The 21,328-nt window shown below is 38.6% G+C and overlaps 3 protein-coding genes across 6 annotated transcripts in view; 1 reads left to right on the top strand and 2 right to left on the bottom strand.

Moving 5' to 3' along the window:
- Positions 1-300: 300 nt before the first annotated feature.
- On the top strand, positions 301-6,119 carry LOC131307380 (MICOS complex subunit MIC10-like). 2 transcript variants are annotated; one of them, XM_058333858.1, is made up of 3 exons: positions 301-593; positions 3,230-3,369; positions 5,775-6,119. In XM_058333858.1, exons 1-3 carry the CDS (start codon positions 464-466, stop codon positions 5,787-5,789), a joined length of 285 nt encoding a protein of 94 aa, XP_058189841.1. In that variant the 5' UTR covers positions 301-463; the 3' UTR covers positions 5,790-6,119. The 2 variants fall into 2 exon arrangements, with proteins under 2 accessions (XP_058189841.1, XP_058189840.1); XM_058333857.1 differs by lacking the exon at positions 5,775-6,119 and adding an exon at positions 4,452-4,662 and having other exon boundaries at positions 316-593.
- A 1,243-nt stretch (positions 6,120-7,362) lies between these two features.
- On the bottom strand, positions 7,363-11,868 carry LOC131307379 (uncharacterized). Its single transcript, XM_058333856.1, has 3 exons — positions 11,515-11,868; positions 8,465-8,769; positions 7,363-8,005 (listed from the first exon to the last, which is right to left on the bottom strand). Exons 1-3 carry the CDS (start codon positions 11,644-11,646, stop codon positions 7,477-7,479), a joined length of 966 nt encoding a protein of 321 aa, XP_058189839.1. The 5' UTR covers positions 11,647-11,868; the 3' UTR covers positions 7,363-7,476.
- A 1,328-nt stretch (positions 11,869-13,196) lies between these two features.
- The window catches only part of LOC131307377 (uncharacterized), a 29,967-nt gene continuing 21,835 nt past the window's right edge, over positions 13,197-21,328 (bottom strand). For 2 of the 3 annotated variants that reach the window (XM_058333854.1, XM_058333855.1), the window contains 3 exons: positions 20,947-21,081; positions 14,876-15,017; positions 13,197-13,662 (listed from right to left, as the gene is read on the bottom strand). In XM_058333854.1, coding sequence (XP_058189837.1) covers positions 13,502-13,662; positions 14,876-15,017; positions 20,947-21,081 — 438 coding nt within the window. In that variant the 3' untranslated portion in view covers positions 13,197-13,501. Of the gene's footprint in view, positions 13,663-14,875; positions 15,018-20,946; positions 21,109-21,328 lie in introns of all 3 variants that reach the window. The other variant, XM_058333853.1, reaches the window with a different exon arrangement.

Genomic DNA, 21,328 nt, shown 5'->3' with positions numbered 1-21,328 from the left:
CTATGGACAGCCTCTGGATTCTCTGTTGACTAACATACTAACATCTTGCTAACCCCCGCTGATATATACAATATTGGCACACAAAAAAAAACATTATAAGAAATGTGACTCATCATGTAGTAGCTAAATCTCACGCTCGTTTGAATTCGCGAGCTGCTCGATTTATTACATCATTTGCAGCCCTAGTTATCACTGGACTTTAGGCCAGGACTCATATAGTCATATGCAAGTAACCACGTGACCGACCCCATTTCAGAGACCGTATAATATATGCCCAGCCCAACAGGCCCAAACTAAAAACCAAAATCCAAAGCCCTAAAGGAAAGAATCTTCAGTTCTTCTCTCGCAAGCGAACCAAAAAAACGAAGAAACCTCTTCGCACCAATCCTACAAGGAACGAAATCCCACACCAGAAGTTGAAACCGAAGGAAACGAAAGAGAAGCAGAAGATAAAAGGAAGAAAATGGACGAAACCAGAGAAATCCCTCCGAAGCACGATCTGAATGCGAAGTGGGAGGCCTGTCTCGATTTGGGCGTGCGCCGATTCGTCTACTCCTCCCTGGCCGGCGCTTTCAGCGGTCTCCTTCTCTTCAGTAAGTTTTCCGAACATCCGCTCTCTATTTTCTCCCCGGGGGAAAAAATGTTGAATGAGAATGGTGGATTATGTTGATTCTACACGATGTGTTGTCTGAGTTGAAAGTAGTACGAAAATGGGTGATTCAGTGCCGCTATTTGTTTTATTTGATTTAATATTTTTGGGGAGGCGTTCAAGCACTATTTATATTCGTATATTAAGCCGAATTGTGGCGTGGCCAATCGAGTCAGAATTTTTGATACATGGGATCAAAAATTACAACTATACTATTTTGGGGCAAATTAGGAGCTCTATTGTGGAGTACAAATGGTAAATATTGGGTGCTAAATGTAACATTTCTTATTGAGAAATCAAACAAAGTGACCGACTTGTCTCTTAGTCACTCTGTTCCGATCCTAATGTCCCACATTGACCAAGTATGGGCTTGTCCTTGAGTATGCAATCTCTTGGGAACCTCTCCTTGTAAGCTGGTTTTCAAGGGTGACTTTCTACGCATGAGTTTGTATCACGCTCCGCCCTTGTATCCAATTGCTGGAATTATGTTGATGTTGTGAATTTTGATTGTAAGCATTAGGTGTGGGGGAGTAGTCGTAGTCTTGCTGGCTTGAGCTGATTTCGAATTATGTGCAGAGTTAGTAATATGTGTTCAATCTTTGGCGAGAGGAAGACTCAAGGTTTTAATATACAAATCCAACTTTCATGTTGAAAGAACTGCATGTTTGTTTCATCTGTTATTTTTTTTGGTTTTTGGTCGAGGTTCTAGGAAACCATTTTAGATGCTATTTCTTGCACTTATTTGTCTGTTGTTATTCCTGCAGTTCCAAGGATTTGAGCCTCTCTCCATTTGCTTTTTCGTGCTGATTTAGTTACTCCATGTTTTGTGATAGGGCCTTCTGTCTGTGCTCTTAATAACTGGCTAACTGGAAGTTATTTCTGGAGCTTGCTTCTCTAATAGAACTTTATAGTCCTCTACCCTTTTTCCCTTCGTAAAGCTAGGCCAGACATGCATATGGTAATCTAGATACCTTTAAATGTGGTATTTACAGATGGCATACTTGGAAACTGTGTATGTTCTGTAATGTTCTTGCTTCTATTCTGTTCTTCTTTGAGGCATTATAGTGACACTGAATAAAAGTTCCATATAATAGCTCGGATCAAATTGGTATATCAACTCCAATGATGTAGAGTTCACAACGTTTTCTACTCTGTCATGAGGAGAACAGTAAAGAATGATATTGTGTAGTCTGAGTAGTTATGTCTGCGAAAAAAGGGTCTTACCTGATGCCAGCCATCCATTTGTTGTTCCCTTTTTCTTTGATAAATGCACGTAGAAACTATGCTCTAGACTATTGATAAGGTAGTTTTGTTCATTAAGTAACGGAAGTAACATTGAAGCAAACTCCATAGGTCACACTTCTTTGTTTATTACCAATCAGGATAGAATGTTGTTTGTCTCTGGTAAATGTTTTCCACTTAGAGTGACTGTTGGGAACAATGAGTTCTTCAAGTTAGATTAACGATGGTAGTTCCATAAATAGTTAGAACACTTTGGGGGGAGGTTGTACCCAACTGGAGAGTTTAGTCTACGAGGAACCTTCTCTCTAGTTGTGAGGTTTATGTCAGTTCAACTGATGGTGGCCATTGTTGCATATTTGAACTTAGAACCGCACTAGAAAGACTTTAAGTCTGTAATTCTCAGTAAAGTACTAATAAGACAATAACTATGAGTTTGCCAGAAGGTTATGTTGCAACAGGTTAGGAGGGAAAAGTTTGCAAGGTCCAAAAATGCATATTTGAATAGCTATTTCATGAAGCCATCATTTTTAGTGGGTTTACGATGCTACCAATATGGGCATATTAAATGGTCCAAGGTGTTAGTTTGATGTGTTAGCTTACTGTGTTTTGATCACATTTTGTTGGCTCAAACCCATTTAGAGCTCTCGATTGTGACCACGAAAGAGTGGCTGTCAGCCACTTTTGGTATGATGGACATGGGCAAAGGCAACCTATGTGCTCCGAATTAATGTCCTTAGGGACCATCTTAATCATACTAGAAAACAGATTAGGTTCTTTCAATGCTGTGAGATGCCAACATTTTTTATGGACTTAAATAAAGTCCATGGAGCTCATATTTAGTTGAACACATGATTAGGTAAGGTTTTGTCTCCTTGCTGCTGGAAGTAATAGATGATGAAAAAGAAGAGAGCAGTGAAAATATTGGTTCTTTATTTTATAGGCTACTTCGATGGTTTTTCTGTTGCCAGTTCTGTGTCCCTTCGAAGAGATTGTTTGTATGTGATGGATATACACTAGATCCTTGAGGACCGTTTGATCCAAACTAGGAAATCAATTGGTTCTTTTACTGCTCGTGTCAATGGTGATCTCAAAATTTTCTATGTACATAAAACAATGTCCCCTAATCTCATCTTCAGCTGAGCACATACTTAGAGAAGGATGCTTGTTTTGCTGCTGGACAGTAAAAGATAAAAACAGAAGGAAGTACGAAAAAAATGTTAATTAGTTGGCACTACAGTTTATAGGTTACTTTGTTTGGTTTTTGTCTTGCCAGTTTTGGGTTACTAGGAAACAAATATTGGGTATATGATGGATGCACTCTTGTTTTTTTCATATCAGGGAGTCCTGTAACACGCTGGGCATCGGTGGCTTTTGGTGCTGGAGTGGGTATTGGTTCTGCATACACAGAGTGCTCCTACAAATTTGATGGATCTCCTGCAAAGTTGGCCACCCCAAAGACTTCAGATCCTCCACTGACGGTGAGAGTCATTTCCCCTATGATTTTTATATGTTTATTTACTCTTTGTTTCCAAAGTAAAAGACATGATTATTTTTCCCTTTGTAGAGTTGATCTATTCCTTGACATGTTATATATTTTCAGCATTTAGAGAGGTGTATAGGCTCTATTTATTGTTCGGCCTCTTTTGGTATCGTCAGCTTTTTGGTCTTTTGATAATTTCTTTCTTTGTACATGGGTGGCATCCCCTTTGTGCCTATTGCAATAGATTTATTACTAATAAAAATAAATAAATTTATCACAACACTGCTTCAAACATCCAGTTATTTATCTAAGCATGCCAACTGGTGGACATGACTTTTTTGCTCTAATTATGCACTCTGTAGGTCTTCTTGGAAGATAGGTTGGTGTTGTTTACTCAATAGTGCTTTTCCATTTTCATCTTCTTTATGACACAATGGTGCCTTTTGTTTCCATTTTTTTATCTTTCGAATACATCTTCACAGCAGCATTCATGTTTGTTTTCTGTTTTCATTTCCCCTGAGCATGTGTTTGGAATGAATCCTCTTGGCCCAAACACGTTGACTATTATAGCACTATAATACATTCTCAGTGGACGATGAAAAGAGACTACAAATATTTCAAAATCATCAGGAAACCAAGGAGTTATGCTCCTCCTTTCTGAAATGGATTAAAAGGTCATATCCAGATTTCTCATGAGAATGACTTGTAGTAGTATAGTCCTTATTTAGATAAAATCAGAGTTTTATTTTGGAAGTTTTGATGGTGCCGCACCTCTAACCTTAAAGGTATTTGTGAAATTTTTTCTCAAGGTTCCTAACTTTCATCTTGTACTTGAAGTATATTGTAGGTTAAAAAATGAGCTATACAGGAAATCAGATTTATTTGGCATTATAGGTCCACAATTTTGACTGGGTTAATTAGTACATAAGAAGTCTCTGGAAAAGCAAAATAATGGAACTAAGGAAGTGATTTAACGTGAAAATTGGCATCATTTCATGGTGGGTATGAAAATTATTTCATGGTGGGTAATATACTGTCTCTAAAAGCTTTCCACGTCATGGGTTTTTTCTGAAGTTGCAGAATTTCTGGACATGGATTGAGGGTTGAATGCAGAATTTCTGGACATGGATTGAGGGTTGACCATGTACTGCTAGTTGAACTATACCATTGGTTGTTTACATTTGTTTTATGTGGTTTGGGAGAAATTATTTCTCGTAGGAAGAAGTCTATATCCGTCAGACTTTTGTGTTTGACTTAATAAAAGGTGATTTAATAAAGTCGAGTTTTTCCCGTATTTAGTGCTTTGAAGCTTTCTTGCATTCCATATCAACTCCCTAACCTGGAGCCAAGGTTAGAACCACTGTGGCCAAAGTCCTTATGAAATTTTTAGCAAACCTTCAAGGTTGTCTCAGGCAATGGTGGAGTGGAGACTCAAAGGCTCAAGATAGTAGATCATAGGAAAGATTGAGGGTTTTCTGTGGGTCTGTAGAGGAATAGGAACGCTTGGAGCTTTTAGAACTTGTCCCACATTGGTTAATTATAAGTTTATAACCTTCAAAACTAGTATACAAGCCCGAGCGGCCTCTTCTTCAATTGGCTTTGAGTTTGATGCTTTAACATGGTATCAGAACTAGGCTTTCGAAGGCTTTGGACAAGACTCTCTTGATTGATTGCCCCTTTGTGCCTTGCGTGCACTTTGTTTTGTTGTGATCCCTATAGTATGGATCCTTTGTTTACCTCTCCACGTGCGGGTCAGGGTTGCATGTGCGGGGGAGTGTTAGAGCTTGTCCAACATTGATTAATTATAACCTTCAAAACTAATATATGAGCCTTTGCAGCCTCTCCACTTATTGCCAATCGGTTTTTAGATGGATGTTTAACTTGAGCAATGACTTTTTCCATTATTTAAAGAACGCAGGAAATAAATTATTGTTTGTTGTAGTAAGTTTAACATCAAACTTCCGCTGAGAAAACCAATTTGTCCATCTGAATGGATTCTAAGAAAGCAAGCAGCACAGAAAAGTGGGTGGCAAGTAAGCACCGTGTTGATAATGAATGCCAGAAATGATCAATCTTAAATGTTATTTAATGTGTTAATTGGAAGAATGCACATACAATGGTCCACTGGTGATGTTGAATGTTCATCTTTTGGGGTTTCTTTCTTACTCTTTGTGATGTTCTCTTTTCTCGAATGGTTTTTTGTAGTTGATTCTCCTGCTATTTTCCAAAGTTTTTTGCTCAGATTCATAAAAAATGGTAGATGCACATGAGTAGTTGGGTTTTGGGAGGCTGCGCCCCCCCCCCCCAAATGTTGAATGCTTTTTCATTAAGTTTTACTTTTCTACTGTTGAAGTTTTTATGACTTCCAGATTTCTATTAATGTGAAAGCTCACTTGTTTCCAGGATGGACAAGATTGAGATGAGAGATTAAAGGAAGCTGCCCACCCCCACCCCCCAAGTTTTTGGGTTCTAAAATCAGAGTTTTTATAAGTTGATATTGTTGTTGCCTTTTCCTCTCTCGGATTACATCGCCAAGATTGTTATGGATGAAGTATTTAACCGCCTGTATTGGAAACTTTCTGTTCTCTTTATGTTCTCTTTGCTGTGTTACTTTGACAGAAAAAGGGAGGGAAAAAAATGAGAAGAAAATAATGCATTTTAGTGCACCATCAGACCAAAATGTTATCTGAAGGTAGTGCAGATTTGAATTTTGGTAACTTAAAGTATGGAGACCTTTGCTTATTTTAACTTTTAGTGATTACATTTTTGGGTTAACTGGAATAGGGACTTCCGCTGCCTTGGAACTTTGTTTTTTGGAGAATTTCAGTATTCAGGTCCTTTTTTTTTTTGTAAAAGTCGGTTGACTCAATATATTTGGTGAACTGGAATTGATTTCTTTGGCGAGTTAAGGAAGCAATTGGGAAATTTTGAAGCAACATTTTTAGTATTGCACATCCTATAATGGCGGAGGTACGGAAAGAGCTTTGCCAAACCCGTGTGTCAAATTCTACCCCAACCTGCAAGGCCATAATCTGGCTACAATTTGGCAGACCATTGAAGATGGTTTTGGAGTCTTGCCAAATTTTGGTTTTGGCATCCACTTATAAAACTCATCTGCATATTTCCCCAATTGATATCAGAATTTTCCTAAAATGCTCTATCGTTACGGTGGCTTGTTTAAGGTTGTGCTTAGATAAGAAAGATTTCGTACAATTAATTGAAATCTGGGCATGGTAGATATCTCAATGGTCGCTCTCATCCTGTCGTAGGTGTTGACTGGATGTGCAACGGCATTGCCTGAAATGATAGAGGTACCGATTTGGGGGGAGGGATTTCGTACCGACGGCCACCGGCGGGTCGTCTCCGGTCACCGGACGGCCGATCCGATCCGTCCAAAAATTCTAAAAAAAAAAACCGAGGGGCCCTATGCGGGAATCAATGGCATCCGAGGTGTGTAGGGTGCTTGATCCGAGCACCCCTTTTCGTGTGTATATGTATATACGTGTATATACACGAAAAAGGAATGCTCGGATCAAGCACCCTACATACCTCGGATGACGTTGATTCCCGCATAAGGCCCCTGGGTTTTGTTTTTTAGAATTTTTGGACGGCTCAGATCGGCCGTCCGGTGGCCGGAGACGGCCCACCGGCGGCAGTCGGTACGAAATCCCTCCCCCAAATCGGTACATATAGCAACACTCCCTGCAAAATACACCATGCTCTTGATCTACAAAGATAAATTATACTCACAAGGTTATATAAAACAGGTGATTTGCCTAAGCCTACTGAAACTTGAACGTCACGAACTGTTCAGATTGAAGCCTATCGAAACTGGCTTCCAGCATGTAAAAAGCCAAAAGTTACATTAGCATGAACCTCTTAGATGAAAAATGGCAACAAAACAAATGCTGCTAAGAATCACTTGCCAGGAGGTAACTCCATGACAAAAACTGCACTACCAAAAGATGAAACCTATCATGATGAATGGCAATTGATCCAAACAGTCATCTGCACCCATGACGAATTATAACTTCACATTGAAAACTCTATCGATTAGGTCATTATATTACAAACATTGGACAAATAAAATCTAACAAACAAGCAATCATGTCCCTGCAACCAAGCCATCATGCAGCCAATTTCTCATGACCGTAAAAGCTTGTTCTGCATCTTCATCCTCTTCAGGAGATTCTGGCCGGTGGGCAAACCCGTGGCCTCTTCCTCTGAAAATCAACACCGTAGATCCATTACCCACTTTCTTCTCAATATCTTCCAAGGCATTGACAGGACAAAGCGGGTCATTGTCTCCTGCAATGAATAACACAGGTACCTTCACATTAGCAGCTACAGATGGGTCAATCCGTGTGCCATAGAACGAAACCCCAATGCCAAAACAGACACCCTGGTCTTGCGCAAGCACATCAATTACTCGGCCACCTCCAAAGCAAAACCCCATGATACCGAGCTTTTGCGAGATTCCTGCAGCTACAAATTCATCCATCATCCACTCTGTAGATGTTGTGATGTCTTTAGAAATCCTCTCCGGAGTTTGTTTGGCAAGCCAATCTTCAAATGAAGCCTTTGGTCTGTTCTTTGCCCATGGGTCCCCGCGAAACAAGTCTGGCACTAGAACACTACAGGATTATTCCAAGAAAACCCAGTGAAATTACATAAGATCAAGGCATTCAATCTCCATTGTCTAAAAAAAACTAATTACTCTTGCTGCTAAAGATATGGGAAGACGAGAAAAACAAGCGTATCAATGCTTAGAAGTCTTCTATATATATAGATGTGTGTGTGTACCTAACAAAGCAAATATCGGAAAATACCTGTTTCGTTGCTGTTTTCACTATCAGTTTTGCAATACAGTTTCCAGAAAAAAGTTATGATCAATGAAACACCTGTTTGACGTTTTCTCAAAAATGAGTATTTTGATCTTTTCCAGTAAGTTGTCAGAAACAAATTTCAAATATCGTAATCCACAAATTTTCTGTGTTTCTGGAAAATAAATTCAGGAAACAGAAACATGAAAACTGCAAACCAAACAAAACTGCATGTATAAGGTGTCTAAAGATAGGGTAACAATAACATACTTGTAACCATTGCAGGCAACACGATAGGCAAAATCTTTAGTAGCAGGATCCTCGAAACCAAAAATATCGGACAAGAGCAATATGCCGGTCCCATTGTTGTTCTTCACTGCTTTGAAGAGATGAGCACCAATGCTGTCAACTCCCTCCCCTATGGATAGCTCCGCTCCACTTACTAGCTCACAAGCCTCGTCATTTAAACCATCATCAACTTCCGCTTGGCTGCTAGATACTTTACAGATGGTATATTTGGGAAAACGTAACAAGGTTCGACGAGGATTTAGAATTGCGGATTCCCTGAACAAGAACTGAAGCTATATAGTCAAGATTGTTGTTTTTTCTTTCTCATACCAACTGTGAAAACAATTCCAACTTTGTGTAACTTATTTTTAGCTCATTAACATAGAAAGGGTAGAGAAGATGCGTTTGTTTCAAGTGAAATCCTCTTATATGATCAAACTTCAAGCACAGAACACAACTTCAACATATTGTACCTTATAAAAGACCAAACATTTATAGTGCTATCTTGAGATTACATTTCAGCCAAAAAGACTGACAATAAAACAAAGCATGATGCCGATCCTCAATTCCTCATGCTCTGTGTCAATGTGTAGAACTACTTTCCTACTTGTCACGTAACTCAGGTAAGATATTGAACAAAATGAGGCTTAGGGAAATTACTCATAACCTATAAACCTAACTAGAAAATCCTATGCAGCAAATTTCAGGGTTATATACTTGTTAAAACTTAAAACATAGATGATTGACATTGAATAGAAATATGCATTCCAAGCAAGAGTGAAGATCCCAAAACCTCCATCGTATAGACTTATCACGAGATACAAAAAACAGTACAGGAACTCAAGGTAAATATGCAAGGCTTGGGTATAAAATAAAAATGTGACAAATTGTGAAAGTAATGCAGCTTTGAGAGAGGTCATGCCCGAGAGTCAGGCAGCAAAGCTGATGCATGAGGTGCCCCTTCAAGTATAAGGCAGACAGAACTCTCCGTGTCACCTAAAAGCTCATAAGTTTTGGAAGGAACCCCAAAGCCTATTGTCCGCGGCAAATTAGACACAAAGAAAATGGTGTGTAAGCCAGTATCAAGCATTATGGACAAAGCAATATCATCAAGTCGGAAAAAACCCAGAGTAATTTCATCATAATCGCCACAGTAGGTTTTTCTCTCTTCACCTTAATAAGTGAAGGTTAAGATCACAAATATCAATCTATGAATTTTTTTAACCACAAATAGCACAATTTACTTCAAAAGACCATTATGAAGAATCCGCAAATCACTAACTAGCATGGTCTCCTGAAAAGAATACCACAGAAAAGAACACAAGCAATACCCGGGAATCAGATTGTCCCTTTTTTTGTTTTTTTTTTGAACAGACGAATTTTCTTGTCTGCATGTGCAATTTCGCAAATGAGAGGAACTCATAGATAGAGTCGGATGTAATGTAAGCCTTAACTTTCCAATATTTTTTTGCTTGGCAACTTTCCAAATGTTGACAACGTGCAGGCATTAAAACTTGGATGAATCTTTTAGCACATCAACAAGGCAACATTAACAATCTCATTTCCATCCTACTCCTCGTACATAGCTGTTCTTAAACTACCAAAACTACCACACCAACTTCTAATCACATAAAGACACGAGTCGTCATGCGCCATACACTAACCTTGTTTCCATTATGAGCTTTTCCTATGATGCGAACCCCCAAAATATTAGTTAGCAAAAAAGAAAACAAGAACCCACAAAAACATTTAGTCATAGAGTTTTTTCCCCCCGGGCAGAGACACATAGGGAGTAATTGTTTCACGTGCACAGATGCTTCCATCTATAGGATTCAATTGCCTGCTCTGGTTTACCCACAGGTATACTCCATCTAAGTTATGCTCAAACTTTCTACCCATATGATGACTTTCGCTGTTTAGTTCAACACCATAGCTCTGTTTATACCCATTTTTGGCACATAATCTCGGATCAGCGCTGGAGGGCCATTTAATTAAGTATTAATTAAATTGGGCCGATATTCATTAGTTTCTCGGGCTAAAAATTAATGGGCCACATTAATTTTGTGATTTGGAGCAAGCCCGATAAATTAAAGCCCAAGTAAAGCGAGATACGCCAAATAATATTCCATGGAAGTTATTATTCAGAGCTTTGGGTAAAAATGTTGGCATGTGCTTGTTGCTACAGAAGTGGAGTACCCCACGATGTAAAGAACAGTTGGGGTTTTTACTTGATATCGGAAGTAAAGACACATGGCAACACATTAGGAAATGGGGTAAATGGGCAAGCAACAACTGCTACCCATGATCTTGATAACTGCCGCAAGTTGTCGTGGGTGTAACATGCATGGGACACTTGGCCATTTTCGGAGGACAAGGCAGTTGATTTCCATGATTTTCCAGTCTGAGATTTTGCCTATAAATGGCAGAAAACAAGATGGAAAACAGATCTAACACCAATCAAAGCTCAACGCTTACAAACACTTTCCTACTTTCAGCAAAGTAGTCTATCGAGTACCTCGTGCTCAAACTCCATTTAAACTCCCTTCATGAAGTAGTTTGGATTTTTACTTTTCTTGTAATCAAATTTTATTATCCCGGAGTAATAAAGTTCACGTTTTTACATTCCATTTCCTATACGACTAGGAAATTTGAAGTCCACAACCGTGTGGCAAACCACGAACCTCATTGTGATCTTCAACCTTTGGGTCACACGCAATCGCTCATACGTTAGAAGTCAAGATTTACGGGAATCTTCATCAAAAGTTAGGCGCTACAAGTCTTAGCACGCCTGCGCTCAACGCATCCACGCCGTTGCCAAAAACGAGAGTTGTCAAGCTCCAAATTGATTCCTACAGAAACTTTCACACGAACTATAGCAAACAGAACAACATTATAGCATACAAACACATACCCATTTCCTGAAAAATCTGAACAAACACCCATTTCTTCAATATTCTGAACAATCATACAAAAAGAACATAAAAGAGAAAGGAGTAGTTTTGGTAACAGAATAGCACTGGAAACAAACTTACAGAAGGGGGAAGCTGAGGAGAAGCAAGGGAGCTGAGGCACTGGTGGTGGCGGTGGTTGAGCCTCCTGGTGGTGTAAGGGCTGCTGCTAACAGCTATTGAAGTTGAAAACAAGGGGGACGAGGCCAACCCCATGTGCCCAGTTTCTCCACTCTCTAATCTTACAAAACCCAAATTTCAAACTTTAAGAACAAAAAGAAAGTGGAAGGAGATGAATCATCCGTGACCACAACAAAATATATAAGGGATATTTGTTCTTGCTTAAGAACAAATTTGGGCCTCAAATTCCCATTCCGTTGTTTCGTTTATTGGGGCCCGACCTTTTACCAGATTAGCCAGGCTCTTGTTGACTACTCCCTAGTGCCAATTTGTTACTCCATCCGTCCCTAAATAAGTATCCGACGCATAAAATTAGTCTTTACAAGACATGCATGTTTTTTATTAAATTTTTTAATAAAACTCATTGTTATTCATTTGATTTGTGAAAAAAAATTGATTTTTTTAATGAAACAAATGCTTTTTTTTTAAAGCCTAGTTTTGCGTGCCGAATACTTATTTAGGGACGAATGGAGTAATAGTTTTTTTAAATGTTTTGTGTCACTTATAAATTGTTTATATGAGTATTTTACTAGTTTATAAGGGTTTATCTTTTTTAATAACTTATGTAATAAAATGATTGAGATTAATCATAAAAAGATTCATATTTCCTATAAAAAAAAAGAAAAAAAGAGAGGAAGTTATTATCAATTAAAAGACATAAACAACCTTCTATTCGGTAGAATCGAATAAGGAACAAACAAATAGGGTTAAAGGGGTATAACTTATGAGATTAGTTCCTTTCCATTGTCCATCATCAACAACAACAACAGAACTCATGTTTTCCCCAAGGGTGTGGAATTAGTTCCTTTCCATTGTCCATACATCTCCAAAATTGCCCTTTCCAACCTCATGGATTTGCAATAATAAATCCAATCATTTATTTGAGAAGATTTACATAAAGAATATTTACACAAGAAATCATTTTGATCATAGGCAGACGACTAAATTGCATCTTATTTGACAGAATAGACAATTATCATAATTTTAAACTTAAAACAAACCAGTTCGACGGGAGGTCATTCCATAACTTACATACTCTGGCTTTAACAATTTTCATTCGTAACCCGAAAACGTATGTTCTTTAGTTCCGAATTCTTTAATTTTATTTTCATTTTCCACTTCAGAGGGAATTGTTGGGTGAAGGCTAACTCAAGGCAAGGGCAAGGGTGACTTGGTTGGTGAGTGAGTGATATGAAGAGTGTTTTGTTGCTTTCAGATAAAATATCGTATGAAACTTGAATCTACAGAATAAAATCTACGCACGATAATCGGTAGATTAGGTTACAAATATGATAATACAACACTGCCTAATTGGTAGATTGAACAATAACAACTGTATATCAGTGGAATGAAAATTATGTACGAAATATTGTAGAAATTATGGTGTTTATAGATATTTTCTTGTTATGAAACAGTGCTAAAACAAAATGGAAATTTGGGAGTTCAACAACTTCTTCTCATGAGTTTCTTCAAAGTTCAAACCCGTTGGCACGTCACAAAGATTTGACATAAAACTCTCAGCAAGGTATTTGGGCGGACACCTTGAGCTTTACTTTTCAATGATAATTTGTAACTGGGTTCAGTGATTCCACACCTGAAACTGCTACTTGACAAAAAGCCTTTCACCCTGTTGAAGCAAGTTTCTTTACGACTAGTTTTGATTCCATCCCATTAAGATGATTTAATCCCGGAAACAAGATATACTACTATATGAACAAATACTATAGATAGACACCAGAATGAAGAATCTATACTACAAGCACAAGGAAACCCTAGGTTCATCGTTGATTTAAGAATGACATATCGCTTTTTCTTTTTCTTGTGACGCTTCTTCCCTTCATTTCTTCTCTACTTCTGACACCAGAATGAAGAATGCCTTTTACTTCATTGTTCATTGAGACCCCAATGACTGAATGGCGAGCTTGGCTGCAACCATTGAGATATTATTTCTGACAAATTCTAAGGACTGATTTAGCCTTTCCAGTGTGTCTTTAACCTCCATTGCTCTCAACTTCTCTCTCTGCAATTGTCGCAATTCCGTCGGTGTTCCTCCTGCAAAAATAACATAAACCAGATTGGTTTTCATTTCCAACTATATAATCTCAGAGTTGGAAGGTTCATAGGATAAGGAGGGCCACAATATCTTTACATGTCGATAGGCAGGCAAACTGCAAACTACGCACACAAATGCTTGCAACTTAATTAAGATCTAGATGGCAACCCCTCACAATGCACAACTTTCACAACTCAAGACATAACACACATTGAGAGAGAGAGAGAGAGAGAGAGGCAGCTGAGATTAGGGATACCACAATCACTGAACTGCTACGGCAAAGGTGCTTCTGTGATGGTCCTAGGCTCCTAGCCGGTTACAGTAGTAGAAAAAGTGTCTTCTTTTACCAATTGGCCAATAGTTGAGATTAGTTTTGTCCCATCATCTTGAGAGTTGAGAGAAGTTGTGGCTGGTCTCATCAACAAGTTAGATGAGATTGGCCAGATATGCTTTGTAGTCATTGTCCTCTAACAAAATGCTTTACCGCTTGATTTTATCCTGCTTCTTATCACGCAATTCTATTCTGTGGGTATCATGATCTGTTAGGTAGATTTCCCACAAATGGGAGCAATGTTCACATCACCACCTTTACATAGTCCAACGTTTAGGACTTGACTGCCTAACAAAGTTATTATTGCTTTGACTTGAGACGAAGGGGACATCAATTAGCAAAGGATGAAATGTGAAGACTTACGGTTCAATGTCTGCTAGTTTATTCTATTACCCTATGCAGCCCAAATACGTTTAGTTGCCATTAACCACTACAGATTACCCACCAACTGTTTATGCATTCCAAGGACTCAGATTAACTGATGTTTAGCTTTAACAAGTAGTTGGATTTGGCAAGATTAGAGTACAACACCCTTTTCTACAATGAGCCTTTCCTCGAGATTAAGTAGATACTTCCTTTCAGGAAGCCCATTTTGAAATAAGCCTGTGCTGCTTCTGTGGACAAGATACATCTCAACTCGCCGCATCCATCATGATAATGTTCACTCTAAGGGAAATTTTAGACTGGAGATTGGAGAACTCTAAGGTTGAGTTTCATGCATGTCCGCTGTTAGCACAAGATTGGAGAAGTCTAAGGTTGAGTTTCATGCATGAACTTCTAGAACCATTCCTTGTTTAGGATCCGTCTAACGTGCTTTGCAACGATACAACAAAAACAAATATCGCAAATGGAATATAAAATAAAGATAAAAAACAACTTGCCTGAAACTGGTTGAAGTCCTGAAAAGCATAAACGCTCGATGGAAGATGGAAAAAATGCTCCATAGCTGTCTACAGAGGATTCCTTTTCAGCCCACTCTACCGCATTAGCAATTTGTGTTTGCATTAATGCCTCCTTTGGTGCCTATTAGAAGAAGGTAAATGATTTCAAAAAATGAGTCATACCTCAAAAGCCCTATGAAAGTGCCAATTTTGTTATATCCATAGCACGGGTGTGAAAATTATGGTGCATATTCGATCCTTGGTGTTTTGGTATTGCGATTTAAGACAATACTGACACGACTGTGGAGTATTATGATTTGTGAAGTTCGGTACGGGTGTTGCATACCTTGATATACATTGCTGGGACTATTTTGTAATATCGTAAGCTTTGGACAATTGGTGATCTAACATGGTGTTACAGCTTTGGTTTTCTGGAGGTCATGGATTCAACTCTTTCTGCTTGCATTTGACCCCCATTTGCATTGTCCTTCTCTGGTTTGTGTTTAGTTTCGTTATATACATGCAATCAATTGATGTTTGCGTCTCCAAGTGCAAGATGGGGACGCACAAGAGAAGTTGTTGGATTGCCTGATAAATGGTTAGGCCCATTTTGTACCAGCGTAAGCTTTTGAAACAATTGGTGATCTAAAAATGGTTCACAACTATTCTATTAAGAGATCTAAACATGTTAAAGTTAGGAATTCGTTGTTTGGATCAACATGTGAGCAGATTCCATGATCAAGAGGTAATTACATGAGAGAGAGAGAGAGAGAGAGAGAGAGAGAGAGAGAGAGTCTAGAGTTGGGAACGTTTATCATAATGGCAAGTCACTGCGGGAATGGAACAAATGGGACCCAAGAACAGGTCTTGAACCTCATGTAAATTTGTAAACTAAAGTTGTGGTTTTAGCATTGAGGTTCCATTGTTTGGATGACAACAAACGTAGATAAGGGGATAACCAAACCAAACCTCGCCTATGTCACAATCAATTGTGGTTGGCTACATAATCTATTATATGCGTTGAGTTTTGTTGAGGGCATCGTGTTACCTAGGTCTTTTCAAACTACTGTCTCTAAAGTCAATTTTCATCTACCCCCTAGTATCTATCCTAGCCATATCACTCATCCGTACTACTGCATCAACCGATCTATGATTAACACGTTCAAACAACCTTAATCTATTTCTCTCATCTTATTTCAATACTTTTTTCTTGGTGGGTCTGATCCCTCGGACATGGATCAAAATTTGCAATTTGACTCTTCGCAACTTTAATTTTCAAAGCAAGTTGTATAATTAGAGAACAAATTACAAATGTTTGGAAAAGCTCTATTGCTATTTCAGGGGGAAATCAATGTAATGAAAGCGAAGGACCCACAACAATGACGGAACCGTGCTGCCCCTAGCATCCCACTAAGGTTTTCATTTCTTGTGCAACATTTTCATTACACCATTGCTGCCCTATTTTTCATGATTCTACCGTTGTTTATATGCTTTTGCACTACATAAAACTTTTCATATGTCACGGAGTTTAATTGTCCAACTCGTATCATCAGGCTCAGCCGGGGCCTATGGCAGTGGCAAGAGGCCGCCGCCTAGGGCCCCCAATTTATAAGCAAAACAGGAACCCCCAAATCAAAGCAAGTATTATACATAAAAATGCCCAAGGTTTCTTAAATCTACTTCTACGTACCAGTGGTGGGATATTAGGCGTACGTGTGCTTGGTGCGGGTTTGAGTCTCAGTGCCCATACTGCTCTTTTTTAATGGTTAGACAGTTGGAAAAAAAAATAGTCTACCAATGCTCGATCCCCACCCTACAATGAGTTTAACAAGCATTGGTACCACAAAGCCCATATGATATCCATGCCAACTGTATAACAAATAAATAATTATTTCAACACTTTTCACGTAATATACTAAAATACTTGCTATATTATTCATTTTTTAATAATTTTATTTTATACTCTTTCATTAAGTTTGTTTACAATCTCAAATTAACTAAAACTACCAAGAAAAATATATGTCACATAAATATATATTCTTATTTGCAAATTTAACAATAAAAATAGATGGGCCCCATGCGGAGCAATCGCCTAGGGCCCCCAAACGTATAGGGTCGGCCCTGTGTGTCATTAACCACCTGGTTACTATTTTTGTCATCCCTTTAACTCAAGAGTAATGTTGCACAACTTTTTATGTTGACTTTTCAAAATGGACATTCATTTTGGGACATCCATAAAAGGAAAAAAGGACCATCAATTTAGGATGGAGGGAGTATATGATTGTACATGTGTAACCTTGGTTAATTATAACCTGATGCAGAGTATCTACAGTTGTACATACTGATTTGGGCTTAAAAAATTTCAAGCTAAGGTCTTTCCAAATTTATTTGTACTTATATATCCATTATCTAACTTATTTTGTAGTAAAAATATGGTTTTCGATGGAGTTTGCCTATCTAACAAGTAATAGGTGAAACCCAAAAATATTAGAATTCTCGGTCGACTCAAAGCTTGGAGGAGGCAACGGTAAACTACTGGCAGTCAATGTTGCAAAACAGAGAACCTAAAGACTTGTGAGAAACCAAAATATTGAGATTCTTAGTCAACTCAAAGTTTGGAGGAGGCAACCCAAAACTAATGGAAGTCAATATTGCAAAACAGAGGACCTAAAGTCTTGTACTACAAGGACACTGGAGAACATGGGAATAACTAATGTCGATTGATAAGTATGATATGATGCTCGTAACTTGACAATAACAATCTTGCCCATGGGTGTGGCAACCAAAATGTAGTACTTTGAGAACAGAGGCACAGGGGGATGCATGGAAAACACTTTCAGCCCAAAGGTTCTGGTTTGTTTAATTGGACTAACTGACCAATAATGAGGGTAATCATACCACATTCCCTAAAGTATTTTCAATCCCATGTTTTGTGGTATTTCATATCTGGCTGATAAATTATCGCAAATGTTTCAACCAAGCACAAAATATGTGGTCGCCTTGGACTCATAGTCCAACCCCATGCTTTAATCTTGACAAATGAACCAGGCCAAAAGTACAGCCTTGAAGAGATACAGATTCGACCCACCATGGCAAGGAAAGCATGTAAAGATGAAATAGGGAAAATAACACATTTCACATGCAGAACATTTATTTTTCTTAGTCACTGTTTGAACTTTCAAATTAGTATAGTCTTTGTGTTTGCTTTAATTTAGTATGCCACTGGACATCTTTTTGAACAATGAGTTGAAGGGGAGCATCCAAATGCACATCAATTTGGTTATAAACAGGATTGGCCTCTTAAATAAACTTTATTCTCTTAGGGATGTTTTGGTAATTTTGCAAATTGTTAAATGTGAGGTCATGCAGTTGTAGTATAGGAAAGGGAAAAATTCAAAATACCCCCCAAACTTTACACTCAATGTTTATTAGACTCCTAAACTTTCAAAAAAATCAATTTTACTCCCTAAGTTATCTTCTGTGATTCAAATAGACCCTTTCTGTCAAATTGATAATGGAATTGGTAACCATGGTTGTTTTTCCATTAATTCCCCTTATCAACACCCCACAAACCACATCTCTCACTCCATTCTCTCCTCAACCAGCATTACCCAAGAAAACCCACAACCCTCTGTTCTCAAGAAATGCATTGCTCTCTTGCTAACATGTGCCTCTTCCAATCACAAGCTCAAGCAAATCCACGGCTTCTCAATCAGACACGGTGTCCCTCTCACCAGCCCAGATATGGGCAAACACCTCATCTTCAAACTTGTCTCTCCTCTCAACAAAACCCACCATGTCTTATGCCCACCTAATCTTTACCCAAATCCAAAACCCAGGTGTATTCACTTGCAATTCCATGATTAAGAGGCTATGCTGAGAGTGAAAACCCTAGGCCAGCAATTGATATGTACAGAATCATGCATTTAAATTCCATTCAACCTGACACACACACGTACACTTTTCTTCTCAAGGCTATTGCTAGGTTAATGGATGTTAGAGAGGGTGAGAAGGTCCATTCCATTGGGGCCAATGGTGATGGTGGCTGGGTGTGTGTGTGTGTGTGTGTGAGAGAGAGAGAGAGAGGCACAAAGTTAGGATTTCACGGAAAAACAACCCCTATAACCAATTCCGTTATCAATTTAATGAAATTTGACGGAAAGGATCTATTTGAATAATGGACGATAACTTAGGGAGTAAAATTGATTCTTTTGAAAGTATGGGAGTCTAATAGACATTGAGTGTAAAGTTTGGGGGGTATTTTGAATTTTTCCAGAAAGCAAAAGTCTGCCCTCTTATAATTATGCCCCTCTTTTGCTTTCTTCTTTTCACAAAAATTTACTATTCCCAAGTTACTGTTTATAGCCCTACAACAGCCACCTTTGCAGCCCTTAATCAAATCAACGCTACTACTGCCTCCTACGGGGTTTTTTTTCCATCAAGTCTCCTACCTATTGGTCCTCATCTGAATTTTGAACCATTAAAACTCTAAATTGCTCATGGATTAGACCCTTAAACACCCTATCTCCTAAAATTCAAGCAAAGCTTCCTCTTTCAAAATCAAGGCAAATGAAAACAATCACACTATGAATTTCCTTACCCCACAAACCTTTTACCTGCAGAACTCTAACCCTAGAAGCTTTCTGTACCAAAAACCGGCCACAATTGCTATTTTAGGCAGCTTTAGGGCAAGTTTCCACATCTGTCCTACATCACTATGCATAATGAAATTACAAGAGAACTTAAGCCATGTCCTTTAAAATGTACCTCGACTTTAATAATTATTACCACTACAACTTGCTGGAATACTGTTGCCATTGCCTCGAAGTAGAACCTTCAAGTAGTGGCTAGAAATTCTCAGTCAACTCATTGGCCATACTGATCGGTTCTGCTTCCATGGTGTGCATTTATCCTCCGCAACTGAATAAATCTTATTTTCTCCCTTTCCCTTCTTGCATTCACTCCATGAGAAGAAGACTATATACTTCTAAGAAGTAGAGGATATTCCGTCTCTGTTCTAAATGCCAATTATCAATGGCTTGGTATAAGGCTAGATTTGTCTTTAAGCAAAATATCCAGAACCTAACCATTTAAATATGATGAACTCCACGAACACGTTTACTCATGATAAATATTGTTAGCTAACTTTAGTAAAAATATGGAACAGTATAGATTAAAGATATAACTCATTTGACCTACAAAATCCTAGTGTCGAGTACAAGTGCATTCAATAATAGGAATGTTGATCATGCTTGTTAAAGCATCCAACTCAAAACTAATTGGCAATGAGCGGAGACGCCGCCCAGGCTAATATACTAGTTTTGGAGGAGATAATTAACCGATGTGGGACAATTTCGAACACTTTCCCTCACATGTGACCCCCGACTTGCACGTGGAGAGGTCAAAAAAGGATCCGGAACACACAGATCACAACGAAACAAATTGCAACTATGGCATAAACAAAGGGGAAAAGTCTCCAAAAACCAAGCTCTGATACCATGCTAAAGCATCTAACTCAATACCAATTGGCAATGAATTGAGAGGCCGCCCAAGCTCATATACTAGTTTTAGAGGAGATAATTAACTGATGTGGGACAATTTCCAACAACGCTGATCGAAGTAGATCAGTACTTTTCCCAAAGTGGTACGTAGATGTGCATTTCATATGTTTTCTGAGTGTTGTGTGAGACTACAAATCCTTCCAAAGTAGACGGAAAATTGTAGGACGACGATTTAGTCGGCTCACACCGATGTTAAACTGGAGTGCTTCCCATAGAGTAGCATGGGTGTCCCAGAAACAGGTTACGCTAATTGAGAACGAGAAGAGGAACGCTCAATACAGAAGTTGTAGTTTGATATATGGGGAAGCACAACACAACTATGTTTCGCACTCACGCAGCTGAAAGGAAGAGGTGTGCTAAAAGTATGTGAAACTGATATGAAGGGGGAAATGGATTGGTATGTGCTCAAGTATCAAATAGCAGATAAATAGAATAGAAAATTCGAAAGAAGATGCACAGTCTACACAAGCGCGCCGGAGAGAGAGAGAGAGAGAGAGAGAGAGAGAGCACCTTCAACTTTATCTCCAAGCCATTCAAACAGTGAAGAGCCTCCTTCAGCTCGACAACCTGGAAGGTTACTTTGCTTAGACTGTCAGGAACCACATCCTGCATTGGTATGACTGCGCCTCTCAGGTAAGGGTTGGCCTGCAAACTATCACTAGAAGCAAAAAACTTTTAGAATGGCAACACAAAACTTAGGAAACTGTGTAATTAGCAATATCAAGTCACCTAAAATATTCTATGACAATTCTTTACCAGCATTTGCATCTATGAAGATACAGTATATACACTGCTTGGAAGACAGATGCCCTAGTAGTCTAGTACTTTCCTGTTCTTTTCTGTCTTTGGTATAAGAGGTTGTTACTTAAGCCTTACTGGAATTGACTTTTAG

The sequence above is a fragment of the Rhododendron vialii genome, chromosome 11a (assembly GCF_030253575.1).
Source record: "Rhododendron vialii isolate Sample 1 chromosome 11a, ASM3025357v1".
Lineage (NCBI taxonomy): Eukaryota > Viridiplantae > Streptophyta > Magnoliopsida > Ericales > Ericaceae > Rhododendron > Rhododendron vialii.
The sequence above is the reverse complement of the archived record's forward strand: the minus strand, read 5'-3'. Positions and strand labels throughout refer to the sequence as shown.

What these genes read in the sequence shown, in the direction of transcription:
- LOC131307380 (XM_058333857.1), top strand. Translation starts at nt 464, where the DNA reads ATGGACGAAACCAGAGAAATCCCTCCGAAGCACGATCTGAATGCGAAG. An exon ending in CAGCGGTCTCCTTCTCTTCA is followed by an intron (nt 594 to 3,229) that starts GTAAGTTTTCCG and finishes TTTTCATATCAG; the next exon opens with GGAGTCCTGTAACACGCTGG. An exon ending in CTTCAGATCCTCCACTGACG is followed by an intron (nt 3,370 to 4,451) that starts GTGAGAGTCATT and finishes CTGAAGTTGCAG; the next exon opens with AATTTCTGGACATGGATTGA.
- LOC131307379 (XM_058333856.1), bottom strand. Translation starts at nt 11,646, where the DNA reads ATGGGGTTGGCCTCGTCCCCCTTGTTTTCAACTTCAATAGCTGTTAGC. An exon ending in CTCCTCAGCTTCCCCCTTCT is followed by an intron (nt 8,770 to 11,514) that starts GTAAGTTTGTTT and finishes ATATAGCTTCAG; the next exon opens with TTCTTGTTCAGGGAATCCGC. An exon ending in GTTGCCTGCAATGGTTACAA is followed by an intron (nt 8,006 to 8,464) that starts GTATGTTATTGT and finishes ATAATCCTGTAG; the next exon opens with TGTTCTAGTGCCAGACTTGT.